We start from the raw sequence: 14,839 nt of genomic DNA, 5'->3' as shown, positions 1-14,839 counted from the left end.
TAATGAGGTAGATTTTATGTTACTGTCCTACCGAGATACAGTGTACAAAACAAATACCAGCTGGAGCTGTGTAACACTCGAAAAAAAAAATCAAACCATCCAAAGTAAGTTAAGATACAATTAAATTGTGAAAAATGACCACGGATTCTGTACTGCCTAGATGCTGGGAATAACGGCGACACGGCAGGCAATGCAGCCCAGGGACCAGAGGCATGTCTGTCTCTGGCCTCAAGCCAGCACACTCGCTGATGAACGGGTAGGGAAGAATGCTACACTCCAGGAGAGAGGGGTCTACAGCCAAACCAAGGAAAGCAATGAGTGAACCAGACATGAGACACAGGCTGGTGAGGGGCTAACAGCGGGGGCATCTGAAGCCACCATTTTCTGAGTCTTAAATGGTTGAAATGGGGGCAACTGCGTAAGTTTCATCCCAACAGGACAGAATCGTCTATTACTAAAGGTCAACATACAACTTAGGATAGATCCAGGACAAGTGTGGGTACCGACTGTTCAAGTGCACACTAGCTATTGTTTCCACTGCTTTCTTTGAGATACAAACTGTCTTCAGCAGGCAAGAGAGAACCATTTCCTTACAAAAACAAAAAAAAGAATTGCAAAAATCATTTAAATACATATCCAGATGTGAAGATACAATGTGGTATGCATCTCTACTTTCAAATTAAGGGTAGACTCCCAATGAAACTGCTCAATATTTCTCTGCCATTGTCCACACCCACAATGTCAGGCTACACTTAAATAGCAAAATGATGGATGTATGACTGACTATGAAGGACTATACTATTGCAATGACTTGGCAAAATCTGTACGGGTGGTGGTAGAGATATGGGGTGGGAGGAAGGGAAATTCCAGAGTCTGTAGAACTGTATCATAAAATAATAAAATAAATACATATAATATAAAACGGTCATTTTAACTGGATAAAATGAGACAATTGAGAAATATAAAATCTCATTGTATATTTGCAATAATTAACAGTTTTTCTAACACAAACTAATTCACAGCAGCATCCCCAGAGATACATGAGTCAGAGACATCCTTCTCAGGGCCGGCCCGAGGCTGTCACCCTGACAGCAGACACACGGCCGGCTCGGAGCGGGGAGGGGGTACTGACTCTGCACCAGCACTGTTAGCATGGTCACACACCCACCACCTCATCCTCACACAGCCCTGCAAGGCAGCAACCTCTGTCAACCATGCAGAGGAAGTGACGACATGGCGCACGGGCCGCTAGATGCCCAAGACAGGGTGTGAGCACAGGTGGTGTCCGGGGTCATGTGCACAGAAACACTAGGGCAGGCAGAGCTTGGAAAATTAAAAACACGTGATCCAATAAACTGGTACCTCCATATGATGATATATGGTAGTGTCCCTAGAAGAATGTTGCAGTAAGTATTTAATAACATGAAAAAATGCTCATGATATATTATTTGAAATACTATGTCGGGAGACAGAATGTAGACTGCTTCCTCTTAAAAAATATTTAAATAAGCAAATAAAAAGGCTAGAATGGTAAAGAAAATGTTAAAGTGACTATCTGAAGAATAAGTTGATAAAAAATATTTAATTCCATGTATCAATATTTCCAATAAGCATTTCTGAAATTGAACTATTATAAAATTCTTTGGAAATACAAGGTAATTCAATACTCAACTTTGAATACACTCAAATTACATAATTACTTAAAGATTCTACATATACTTTTTAATTCAACTTTACCTTCCAAAAGCTGTGAACTAACACTGACAAAATCAATCTTCTTCCGGAGGTAGCGCTGATTCAACTTCCAAATACAGGAAATAAATGCATTCTTTTCAGCTGTGCTGCTGGCAACCCACTTGTATATTTTCTCAAAATGTAAGTCAAATTCAGGATTCTCCTGAGATAAAAATATACAAAAGATACTATGTTTGATTATATCCCTTTTAATTATTCTATAAAATCATAGGCTATTCTCAAAAAGAGAAATTATCATTAGAAACTGGCTTAGCAACTTGAAGAGAACTTGGAGCAAAGGCTGTACGCTTTGCGTGACACAGGTGGATGAGAGCTAACCAGCTGACCTGCACCTGTTCCACCCACGGGCAGCACAGGACCCACGGTCACTGGTACAGTGGCTTGGCTTCCCCACCAATCACATGAAAGCAGTGTCTAGTTTTAACATGGACCTAGTTTTTCTTTTGAAAATGCCTATAGAGTTTAATTTTTCTCTGGTAATGTACTATTACTATTACTATTTTTAACTGTGACTTGACATTAACTCTTTGACAGGAGATAAATCTTCTAGTCACAACATACAGGGGAAAAATACGACCTACTTCTGGTGTTCTTTCCAAGAGCAAATGAGGTGAAAACCAGCACTGCTCTAGCTCCCACATAGAAGGACTCTGGGTGTCTTAAGGCCAGGAGTGCTGCTGGGCCCTGCACCGCTCTAACTCCTACACAGAAGGACTCGGGTCCCTGAAGGCCAGGAGTGCTGCTGGGCCGATGTTCCTTCAGCTGGCAAAGATGCTCAACCAGCCTGAGAAGGACACCACCTGCTGAGTGCCTTCCACTCTTGCAGCAATAACCCCCGGGAGGATGATATTTCCTATTCTCTAAAAACAACGCAGAGAAAAGGGAAACAATTAGCTCAAAGGTTCTTACTGCTCTACAGGACAGAAGGATACTAATATTTTTCATCCACATAAAACCTCATTTAAGAGCAACAAAACATAAATCAAGTCCTTAACATCAAGGAAAGCTATGGTTGGCTTTTACTGTGAAGACTTGGGATGGTGTGGGGACCAGAATCTGACCTTTGGGGCAAGCCTGCTCAGATTAGCAAGGAACTACCAACTATTCTAAGTTATGGTTTAATAAACAGAAAATGCCAAGAAGTTTAAAAAATACCACAACACAAAAGTGGCCTTTATGATGACAAGATGACTGCGTCTCCCAGGAGTGGTAACGAGCGATCTGCAGCTCATGATGGGAAGCTATCCCTTCCCTGGGAAGAGATCCCAAAACACCATCACAGGCCCTGAGTGCTCCAGTGGCAACACACACAATCAGTGTGTGGAACTAAATGGCTAATGTTAGGATAGGTATAAAAATTTTATGTCTTATATCCATATTGAGGGAGCACACACCAAGGTGCCTATATAAAATGAAAAAAAAAAAAAAATCCATTAAGCAAGGCAGTGGTGAGGCGGCTGCTGCGGGACAGCATTGAGCAGTGTGAGGGAAGCGAGCAGCCCATGGGGCCACGGGGTAAGTGCAAAACTACCAGAGGGAAAAAGCTTTTTAATAAAGGAGAATTTGACTCCTCCCTGCGGTAACAGAAATCAGTTACTAACATGCTTCTCAAAGTCCCACTCCAATTTTCTTTCCACATACACACTCACGCACTCACACCCGTCTCAGAGCCGCTTTCAGACCCTATTTCCACATTCCACGGTTTCCTAGTGTTTCGGGGCTTCTTGGGCTCCGTCTCCTTGTCATTCTGCTGAGCGTGCAGAGCTCTGGAGGTCTTTATTAAGGTACGGGTAAAACCATAATTGCACGTATCAGATCAATTTTAAGGGCAGTCTTGCACCTCCCTGTGAGGGCTGGAGACAGCCCAAGGGGACCAGTGAGTCTCGCACTGCTGCATCGAGTTCCCTCCAGGGTGAGAGGATGTGTGGCGACTCTGGGCTGCAGGGGAAGATGAGGGCAGGCTCAGAGAGGATGAGGAGGAAGCCAAGAGTTCTGCAGGGGGAAATGCCGGAGTGCCAGGAACACCTGTGGTTCTTGGATGGGCTCATCATCCAACTGACTGAGAGTGATTTAAACGAGGTGCAAGCTGTGTACGCTCATAAATCACCTTCCCTAAGTTGCTTCCCAGAAGGCAGTAGCCATCACTCCCTTCCTGGAGCCACAAAGGACGTGTGGCTGCCCAACTGGAGATCCGACGTAGCTCATGAGGCAGACCCATTTTGGTTGCATTACTCATACCTAATTGTCAACATGTTTTACCAAAACAAGGTAGATTTTAAAAAAATGAACTCATAGGCCATATCACATACCACATTAAAATCCATACATACAGATTCTATATGAAGGGTTTTCAGTACAGATAGGTATAGTGCCAAGTTTATGGAGCTTGCCTACAAACACAATTAGAGTTTAAAACAAGGAAAATAATTAAACACTCACAGGTACTTATTTTTAGTGGCCCAAGATTGGGGTGTGACAGGCGTGAAAGACTGAATAGCATGCTTTAGACTAATTCTGGGTTAGTGGTAGACCAGTAGTTGTAAAACAAGCTTAGATTATGTTACAACAGTTCCCACAGTATTACAAAGGGAGACACACGCTCTTAGCGCATTCACAGAGCTGAGAGACACGTACTTTCACAGCATCTTTGGCATCCACCACAGCAAGATCTCGTAGTGCCCAGGTAATCTGCCTCTTGTAGAAATCCCCCTTGTCGGACTTCTTCACTTTCACCACCTTCACCTGCACAGGGCGTTCGGTTGTCACTGTTGAGGAAAACACACGCCTTCGTCAGACACATTCCTCCCCTACTCTTCTCATTTTTTAAAGATTTATTTATTTTTATTGCAAAGTCAGATATATACAGAGATAAGGAGAGACATAGAGAAATATCTTCCATCTGATGATTCACTCCTCAAGTGACCGCAAGGGTTGGTGCTGCGCCTATCAGAAGCCAGGAGCCCAGATCCTCTTCCGGGTCTCCCATGTGGGTACAGGGTCCCAAGGTTTTGGGCCGTCCTTGACTTCTTTCCCAGGCCACAAGCAGGGAGCTGGCTGGAAAGCGAGGCTGCCGGGATTAGAACTGGCGCCCATATGGCATCCTGGCGTGTTCAAGGCAAAGACTTTAGCAGCTAGGCCATGGTACCACGCCCTCATTTTTTTTTAAGATTTATTTATTTTTATTACAAAGTCAGATATATATAGAGAGGAGGAGAGACAGAGAGAAAGATCTTTTGTTCGATGATTCACTCCCCAAGTGGCCGCAACAGCAGAGCTGTGCTGATTGAAAACCAGGAGCCAGGAGTTCTTTTGGGTTTCCTATGCAGGTGCAGGGTCCCAAGGCCTTGGGGTGTATGACTGCTTTCCCAGGCCACAGGGATTAGAACTGGAACCCATATGGATCCCGGCACATTCAAGGCAAGGACTTTAGCTGCTAGGCCACCGAACCGGGCCCTCTCCCCTACTTTTGATACCTTCTTTCACAAACACTGCTCTCAGGTGTCAGGGATGTGCTGTATTTTATAACCAGGGTTATCACTTAGGAATACATGAAGCCTGCTGGAAGCATCCCCAGGGCCAAGGACTGATTCCTTGGGAAGCAAGCATTCAGCTCAGTTTGAAAAGGCAAATGGCAAATATTAGGAGGGAGCCTATTCCAAAGGACAGTACCTGGCTCACTGATGACAGCAGACCTCGCAAGGTGCACAGGAATGAAGTCAGAAGGGTTCACATCAAAATGGGGGTCGGGTCCCTGCCACCTACGACGGGGACCGGCCTGACTTCCCACCTCCTGGCTCAGCCCCAGCAGTTGTTTACATTAAAGGAGGGAGGCACCAGATAAAAGATCCATCCCATCTTTCAAACAAAGAAGAAACTTTTTTCAGGTTGGACTGCAATGAATACCAATACGCTTCAAAACTAACTCATTTTCTCTTAAAATTGTTTTCTTTCAAAAAATCTAACTTACTAAAATAGACTTAAGAATAAAAAAAAATGGAAAGTTCTACACTGTGAAATACATTACGTTGTTAAGTAAATCCCTTTCCTCTTTCACCAGGAAAACCAGTCCAACCCAGCACCCCAGGTATCTTTTGCCAAATTTCGAAAGAATGAATCATTTCAAATACGTCAGTATTCTGGGATACAGGCAATTTTTTGGTTTATTTTACAACTTTATCATATAACTAGTTATAAAGCTGAAGAGATAATGTGAAAAAGAAAACACTCAGCAAGGAGGACAGGTTGTCTGGGCACAGTGCCAGCCAAGGGCCTCTCCTCCCGCCACACGCACCCGTGGCGCACAGGAAGCAGTTCTTCTTCTTCTTGCCCGCTTTGCAGACATTCACGATGCTCAGCAGACGCTCGTCGTTGGGCGTGAAGATGTCTCTCTGCAGCGCGTGTTTGATCGCTGTCATGTTGTCTCACCTAAAAACCCAGCGTGTGCTTAGGCAATCCTGAGAATTCACGCCCTCGTACACTGCACCGCTCAGGATGCAAAGGTGAGTTCACGTTTTGATGAATAAGCACAGGAAAGAGTTAATACAGCAATACACCCACATGGCAAAAACACAAAGCCATCAAGTTTATAAATGAAATTGGACAACTGCTATCACAGTGTAAGTCACAATTTATCTTCTCTCATACACGCACACACATACGTTCACACAGAAGATTTAAGGAAAAAACAACTCATGCTCAATCTTTAAAATATACAATGGGCTGTTACATGTTATATAAAGGGGTCTTACAATTCAACTAGAAACTGAGTAAGATACACATTTGCCCAAAGCAGAGACCTAAACGACTCGGCTCGGAAGCATGAGAAAAGCTGTTCAGCATCACCAGACACCAGGAAATGCAAATCAACCATACAGCTGGGAAGCTCTGGGCCAGACCTCGCAGAGCCTGGCTTCACGGCCTCACTCTCACTCCTGATTCTGCCTTCCTGCTTGGATGACCTTGGGAGGCCACTGGTGACAGCTAAGGAACTGGGTTCCTGACAGTCGCCTGGGAAACCTGGCTGGGGGTCCTGGCTTCACCACCCTGCACCCCCCTACTCAGGACGGTAGTAACCGAGGTGGGAGTTCCCTTTTTGTCTCTCTGCCTCTCAATAAACAAACAGCTTGGTGGTTCCTTAAGCAAAACATGCTAATATATGGTCCTTCAGTTCCACTCCCAAGAGAATTAACCCCACAAGTACGTGGAAAAACTTTTCCATGAGTGTTCACTGGGCACCACATCTATTCCTCAGCATGGGCGGAGGACTGGTTCCAGACCCCAGCAGACAACCAAGGTCATCGACACCCAAGTCCTTCATAGAACATGACATGTCTTTTTATCTGCATATAATTCACACTCTGGTTTACTCCCCAACAGATGGGCTTGGGCCAGGCAGAAGTCAGGAGCAGGAACTCCACTGTGGTGTCCTGCATGGCCGCAGATGGCCCAAGCACCCATGCATTCCCACGCATGTTACCAGGAAGCTGGACTGGATGTGGAGCAGCTGGGACCCCACCAAGTATTCCAATATGGGATGCTCGTGTAGCAAGTGGTGGCCACGCCCTCTGGGCTGCAACGCTGGCACCTAGGTTATTTATAATCTTAACACAATGCAAATGTTACGTAAATAGCAGTTATCCTATATTGTTTAGACAACCATGACAACAAAAAATGTATGCACCTGTGGTACGGCTGCAGTATTTTTTTCCCCAATATTTTCAATCTGTGGACATCTGAATCAGCAGTCACGGAATTCACAGATCCTAAGAACACTACAGTAGGTACAAGCAGCCAAACATAAAAGACCACGAGGCAGAGTTCCTCTCGTAGGAAATATCCGGACTAGGAGAACGGATAGGAACAGCAGTGGTGGTGGGATGGAGGGATGATGTCACAGTATGACAAGGCTTCCTGGGTGACAACATGTCCTTGCCCCAGACACTAGTCATGGCTCAAGGAGCAAATCTCACAAATAAACTAAAAAAAAGTGGAATTTTATATTTGAAAGGGTGAATTTTAAAAGCTGTAACAGTAATAGTCTGACATGTAGGTCCCCTCCCCTTTTTAAAAAACTGAATTCAGTGTTTTTTTCAAACACCAATGAGTTAAAATATCCTTTACAATCTTCTCAACTGTACTTTTCACATACAGGGACACACCTGTGCAGATGTGGTCCTTTGCAATGCAAATGTGAGCTTGGCTAGGACATTCGCTTTTGCTAATGACACCATTTGTTTCCATGGGAAAACGAAGAAATTATGAGTTTTAAATAAATGATTCAGAATGCACTTTTATAACACAATGACACTTCCATAAACTAGGTCTTCCCTATGGTTTTTTTCTATGAAAATTTTCTCTCTGCTCCAACTACAAAACGCGCCTCAAAAAAATTACATCCCTGTATTCCAAGTGCTCTTTAAGCTCACCCCAGCCTTCCCTCCTTCCTGTCAGCCTTCTGGTCTCTGAGCCACTGTGCAGTCACCGTATCCACACCATCTCATGGTTTCACCCAACCGGCAGGCTGGCTCATCTTGTGGAACCGTGATAAGTCTATGTTTTTTCCTCTCCACTTTTCTTAAGCTGTGAGATGCGTCTTGCACTACATCCATTTCCTATAGATCCAGCTAGAACTGCACTGGGAATGCTGCTTGGCAATTCTAGAATCCTTCAGTTCCCATCACCACCATGGCCAATCCTCATTCCCCCCTTCATCCCCGATGTATCTGTCATCAGCCCTTTTCCTCTCTGCAAACGACTTCCCCACCTCCTCTGCAGAGAAGAGGGGAGCCTTGAACTACGAGTCTCCCCAATTCCTTCTCTTCCAACTCTCCAACGCTTCACTCATCTTGATCTTCACCCTACCTAATACAAAGTATCCACATGCCAATCTCTGGAATCCAGCCAGGGCCCTGACTTTATGTCAGGGGGTATACTCCATGCTATGTCCGGAGGACTCTGCTGTTTCTGTCCCTGAAACTTCCTTTTCCAGGAATTCTGTCCTCAACTCACCCTTCAAGATCCTGCTGCAGGGCTACCTCTTCGCTGACGCAGCACTTCCCCACCCCTTCCCACCTGTCTCCAGCACTTTCCCTTGAAGGTACAGGACCTACAGACTTCGTGTTCCTAGAACTTCACAGATGAGTTAAAACCTCTGCAGCCATTTAATACACAGCATAAGGGCATGGAACACTGTAAAGCTCTATCTCTCCAAGACTCTCCTTTCCACCTTGCAGACACCCAGGTTCAAAATGTTCCAGAAGGATCACAGGAAACGCGCTAGCACGTCCTGTGATTTCCCCGCATCGCCTCATGTTCCCACGATGTCCACGGAAACCCAGGATCAAACCAGCTTTTCTGTTTACCACTGTGCCCCCTCCCCCGCTATCTCTTTGCAAGCATGCAGAACTCAGAATAACCACCACGACCCCAAAATGGGGATCCCCTCACACCCTGCCCTTGTGTAGCACCATCCTGGGGTTCCCAAGCACACACCACCCACTCAGATGTACTCGGCTCATGCTGGGCTTGAAATCCTCGCGTGGGCATGTCTCCATGCGGGAGACACTGTCTCCTCCCTAACCAGACGCCAACCACACCACATGGTTCTACATGAGGCTGACTCCAATATCATTTTATTCCACACCGACCTCTCTTGAACCTTTGCATAACCTTCTGTCACACCTTGCTAATGCCTCAAGATTTAAGCTTCTGGATCTCCAAAGCGCTCTCACAGAGAGGAGGCCGAGAGGCACGCTAGACAAGGCTGTGGATCCTCAGCAGATCCGTCTTGAGGTAAGCTGAGCTGAGGTGTAAGAACGCCTGACAGCGGCAAGTGACACTCTGGCGGCAGGTGGTAACCCCGGGGACAGGGTGCACCCAGTAAGGCGGCTGGGCATCACAAGCCGCAGGCGGCCAGCATCCATTTGACGAATGCTGAAGTCCACCCAGCGCCGGAGGTCACTCGGTCCAGGCACCCGCGCCTGACCGCCCAGCTTACTGAGCCAAGGGGAGACCCCTACCCCTGCGTGACCGACAGCCAACCCCTGAACTCCCTCGAGGGCCAGGCCCCGCACGCTGTTAGTGAAACGCGCCTTACACGCTCAGGAAAAAAGACCTGCAAAGGGGCACGCCACGCCCCCTCTCCTGGCCGACACCCAGCCCCAGGGAGGACCGCCCTGCGCTCGCGGCCGCCGGGCTCCCAGGACGGCCAGGCGGGAGGCCCGAGCTCCGCCGGCACGGCCCGAGGCTTACCGCAAGGCCGGCCCGAGCCCAGCCGCGACGAGCCGGGTCCTCTGGGACAAACACGCGATGAGGCCAGGCTGTGCGCCTTAAGTCGCCGGGTAACTGGAAGCGGCCTTGCCCCTATCGCTTCCCATATCCGGGCACGTGACAAACTGCGCCGGAAGTTGATGTTTAGAGGCGGAAAGGGAAGTCCAGGGATGAAGGCGGACGCGAATGTGGGCGGGGCGCCCACGATGGGGCGTGGCCCATCTGGAAGGGCGGGACTTCATAGTGTATTGTAGAAGAGCTTTCGCTTACATCTGAAACTGTTGACTTTAGATCCTTGCTGCTTAAGCCGTGGAGATTGAAGTGAATTAAAGCATAGATCTCTAAAGGACAGGATCCAGATATGGATCCTTTGAATATGTCTTCCTAGATGCGTCCGATATGCTAATCTAATGGGGGTGAGAACCGTGGCATTGTGAGCTTGGTACTCACAATGTGGTCCATGGGCCAGCTGCGTGGGCATCATCTGGGACTTTTTTTTTTTTTAGGTAATGCAGGCTCTCTGGCTCATTTCAGGGCACTCAGTCAGAATCAGCACCTGTTGACGCTGATGTGCCTGCATGGCTGAGTGAGGGTCCTAGAGGATGCTAGCGTGGCTGAGTTGGGAATAAGTATTTCAGAAACCTACACTATTTTCATGTGCATGTCTCATAGGCATCTCAAACCTACTCACACATGCCTCACTTCAATCCTCCTCTCTATTTCCCCCTCAAAACGAGGTTTATCTGCAGTGGTTGATTTAGGAATTTGATCCCAGGGAGTATAAGTGAAGAAGGAGTGGAAGTGAAGTAAGGAAAGTGGAAAGGCAACCTCAGAGGGTGCTGGTTTGTATCCCAGCTGCTCCACTTCCCATCCAGCTCCCTGCTTGTGGCCTGGAAAAGCAGCAGAGGATGGCCCAAGGCCTTGGGACCCTGCACCCATGTGGGAGACATGGAAGAAGCTCCTGGCTTCTGACTTCAGATTTGTTTCAGTTCCAGCCATTGCGGCTGCTTGGGGAGTGACTCAATGGATGGAATGCATGGATTTCAAACTTACTTGCACCAAAACAAACTTCTACTAAATTTTCATAAAATGCTTGAACAGCATCTAGTTTGGGGTAAAGGCACCAGTTTGAAAATTTGTCTTCCAGAGCCATAGAAATTCTAACTTGAAACTGAAACGAGTATTTAGTTTGTGGAGATGCTTAGAAGAATCATGAGATCATTGATATTTTATGAAAGTTCATGAAAAAAATCCCTAAAGAAAGCAGCAGCTTACAAATGAGTCAATCGGGCTGGCTCTAGCCCAGTGGTTCCTGTGTCTACATGTACAAATGAACAAGTCATCTTAAGACAGGGTGCAATAATGCATCTGAAATGAGGCAGATTATCCACATCAATTTGGGAGGAAGAATTTAATTTTGTTCCTGCCTGCATTTGTCAGCTTTTTGTTACTAATGAAAGACACAAAACAAGCTACTTACCAGGGAAAGAGGTTTGTTTTGACGGTTTAATGATCAGATCAGGCGGCCTCATTGCCTTCGTGTCTGCTGAGGGTGGTGGAATAGACACGGAGTGGAGTACTATACGGAAGCTAGACAAGACGTTGCGTAGGGAAAAGGGAGCTGGGAGGTTTTCCCACAGTTTCTGTCTTGGCAGACTTGCACCGTGACTCCACCCTCTTGCTTGTCAATGCAGTACGCCCACTTTCCCATGATGCATCCGGGACCTGAAGGAAGAGATGCCGTGATGAACACGTGAAAAATAAACTCCATGTTAGGCACCAGCAAACTTCATACACACTAAACACTGCCCAGGCTCCGCCCAATGTGCATATTTGCTTATGGGACCAGCTTACGCATGAATCTGTGCTCACTTTTTGTCTCTTTGAAACAGTGCTCTCATTTTTGCACAGTATTTATACCACAGTATTTATACTAAATTTTTATCTCACATGGGAGAAAGAACTTGGTATAAAAACCAGCAAACATCCTGCTGTAACAGAAGGACCATGTAGCAAGCTTGGAAGCAGAGATAATGGCTGGTCCCAAGTCAGGCTGATTTCTTTTTAAAATGTGTTAATTTATGCAACGAAAGGCAGAGTGACAGAGAGGGAAGGAAAAGAAAAAAAGGTTCGGTTCTTCATTTTCTGGTTTACCCCCTAAATGGCTGCAACAGCTGGGGCTGGGCCAGGCTGATGCCAGGAGCCAGGCGCTCCATCCGTAGGCACTTGAGCCACCTGCTGCCTGTGTAGGTACATTAGTAAGGTGCTGGAGCAGCTGGGATTTGAACCGGTGCTCTGATGTACGCCTGCATTGGGCTGTATTGTCATGGTTACCATCTCAGGGCCCTCAGCTCTTTAGGGATTCCTTAAATTGCTGGTTTCTTCACTTACAAAATATGTCTTGAAACTTGGTAGAGCTTATGTTGAGAAAGAGAATTCATACATTTAAAAATTCTATTTCACTCTACTTTTCCATGAATGTTTGAAGTCCCATCTTAAAGTCACATTTCTTTTTGGGCTACAAATCAGGTTTCGTAAGCCTGGCGTGATAGCTTAGTGGCATTGCACGTGTCAGGATCGCATATGGCTGCTGCTTCATATCCCGGCTGCTCCACTTCCCTTCCAGCTCCCTATTTGTGACCTGGGAAAGCAATCGAGGACAACCTAAAGCCTTGGGACCCTGCACCTGTGTGGGAGACCCGGAAGAGGCTCTGGGCTCCTGACTTCGGACTGGCTCAGCTCTGACCACTCTGGCCACATGGGGAGTGAACCTTATATGAAAGCTCTTTCTGTCTCTCCTTATCTCTGTTAAGTCTGCCTTTTCAGTACAAAATAAATAAATGTTTAAAAACAAATGGGTTCCTTGATGGAGGTCATGTTGATCAAGAATGCTGTGGTTCTGGTGACCCTGAGTATTATAGTCAAGAAAGGCAAAGAAAGGAGGCCGTAAATATTTGTGTCTCCGGCCATCATGCTCCCTAGCTGAAGTAACACAGTAGGCTTCTCCAAGCTCTTCCACGTGGAGAGTCCCACACAAAGCCGCTGTTGGGCCGAGCACTCCTGAGCAGTTGCAAGGCAGCAGCAGTCCAGCTCTGCCCTCTCACTGACATGAAGCGTCAACTCCTCTGTGAGCCAGCATCACACATGTTATTGTTTCATAGTCATTGAGAACAAGAGGCCACAAGAGCAAGATCAGGAAGCACCGTTGGAAGTTGAGCTTTCTGGACTTCCTCGACCTTGACCCTATCACTTTCATGTTTCAGTAGATTGTCTCTGCCTTTGTGGCCTTAGGTGTCAGGAGAGCTGGGGCCAGCCCGGTTAGGTTTACTCGAGCAAAGGCCTTGCCTTGCGGAACAGCAAAAGGACTGAGTGTTAGGGCAACCCCAGACCTTGTGTGCAACATCTCCTGGTAATAGGAACTTTGGTTTCACGGTAAGTTCATCCCAGCCTCCCTCCTTCTGGGAAACGATCTACTAGTGGTTCTTTATGCTCACATAATGAATTTATTCTGACATTCCTGCTGCCTTAAGCTTTCTGATTCCTTTCTTAATACTCGCTCAGGATTGTTCTGGCACCTCAGCCGCATAAAGCATTTAGCATCATCATGTCCAAGCTTCAAGGAGTCACCAAGGCTAGGCATTAGGACTTCTTCCAGGTGTCCTTGCCAGAACATTAAATCAGTAGCATTAGCAAGTAAACTCATGGATGAAATTTCCCCTATCCAGCCTTATAATTTAATGTCTTTATTCTAACTCTGTAAATATTGATTTTCAGTCATTGTTCATGTTGGTAGGTGTAAGCCCACTTTGTAGTTCCTTTTGTATTAGTCTAGTTTACTGACTCTCAAATGGGGATAACTTTTACCCTTAGGGGACCTTTGACAATGGAGATGTTTTTGTTGTCATTACGGGGAGAGTTGTGTTGGCATGTAGTGGGTGGATGCTGGAGATGCTGCCCAGCAAATTATAATACACAGGACAGCCTCCCTCACCTCCCGCATAAATAATTATCCAGCCCCAAATATCGCTAATGTCCAATTCTCCCTGGACTGCAATTTGCTGCCTGAGTTGTGCTGAGATCTGGCTCTAGTTATGGGCTTGAGGCCATGGGGATTGTGGTAACAGGGATGCATATTGAAGAAAACGTGGTTCTATCAGGAGGAATTTGCTCTAAGCACATTTTTGTATTGTTTCCAGACCAGTGAGGCTGAACATAGAGTGAAAAAATAATTTGGGAATGTAAGCTCGTAAGGCCTGCACTAATGTCCCCATTTTAGATTTCCTCGTTCCATTATTTCCCTCTCAGAGCCCTGGCTTTGACATAGATGAGGTTTCAAGATTGTGCATTTGGACACTCTCAGTTCTGCCACCCTTATGATTCGATCCTGGGGCCAATCAGCAGCACAGTCCGCTCAGTGGTCACACTGCGCTAGGATTTCTCTGACTTCGTTACTGTAGCCTGATTAGAGAGTTGGATGACTGAATCTGGCCTTTCCTTTTCTAAGGCTATCCAAGCCGGTTAACAGAAATTTTAGTCCAGTCTAATTACTTCAACAGTGTTCAAATACATACCCACCTCTTAGCCCAATGCTTCTCTTTCTGCCTGAACTTCTTTCCAAACCACCATTGTTGAGTCTTAGTAAGTGTGGCACCATTGCATGCCAGGGGTTATTGCCCTTCATTGTCTACCACCAGCAGAGAGCTGTGTAGTCCTGTGGTCAGTATTGTAGAATCAGGTTCTAAAATTCACATGCTGAAAATCATTTTGCTAAGCCACTTGGAGTGCCTGTTTTCCCCTGAGAGCAGAGAAAAGCCTT

General features: G+C 46.3%; 1 protein-coding gene across 6 annotated transcripts in view; it reads right to left on the bottom strand.

Annotated features, from left to right (window-relative positions):
- EXOC1 (exocyst complex component 1) overlaps positions 1 to 10,117 on the bottom strand; it is a 51,000-nt gene extending 40,883 nt beyond the window's left edge. For 2 of the 6 annotated variants that reach the window (XM_040967416.1, XM_040967412.1), the window contains exons 1-4: positions 10,006 to 10,117; positions 6,047 to 6,180; positions 4,390 to 4,520; positions 1,738 to 1,897 (exon numbers count right to left, since the gene is read on the bottom strand). In XM_040967416.1, coding sequence (XP_040823350.1) covers positions 1,738 to 1,897; positions 4,390 to 4,520; positions 6,047 to 6,170 — 415 coding nt within the window. In that variant the 5' untranslated portion in view covers positions 6,171 to 6,180; positions 10,006 to 10,117. Of the gene's footprint in view, positions 1 to 1,737; positions 1,898 to 4,389; positions 4,521 to 6,046; positions 7,097 to 10,005 lie in introns of those variants that run through there. The other 4 variants (XM_040967414.1, XM_040967415.1, XM_040967417.1 and 1 more) reach the window with 3 other exon arrangements.
- Positions 10,118 to 14,839: the final 4,722 nt, after the last annotated feature.

This window comes from Ochotona curzoniae, unplaced genomic scaffold, assembly GCF_017591425.1.
Source record: "Ochotona curzoniae isolate NIBS_2020 unplaced genomic scaffold, NIBS_Ocur_1.0 scaffold_4506, whole genome shotgun sequence".
Taxonomy (NCBI): Eukaryota; Metazoa; Chordata; class Mammalia; order Lagomorpha; family Ochotonidae; genus Ochotona; species Ochotona curzoniae.
This window is presented reverse-complemented; position numbering and strand designations above follow the sequence as displayed.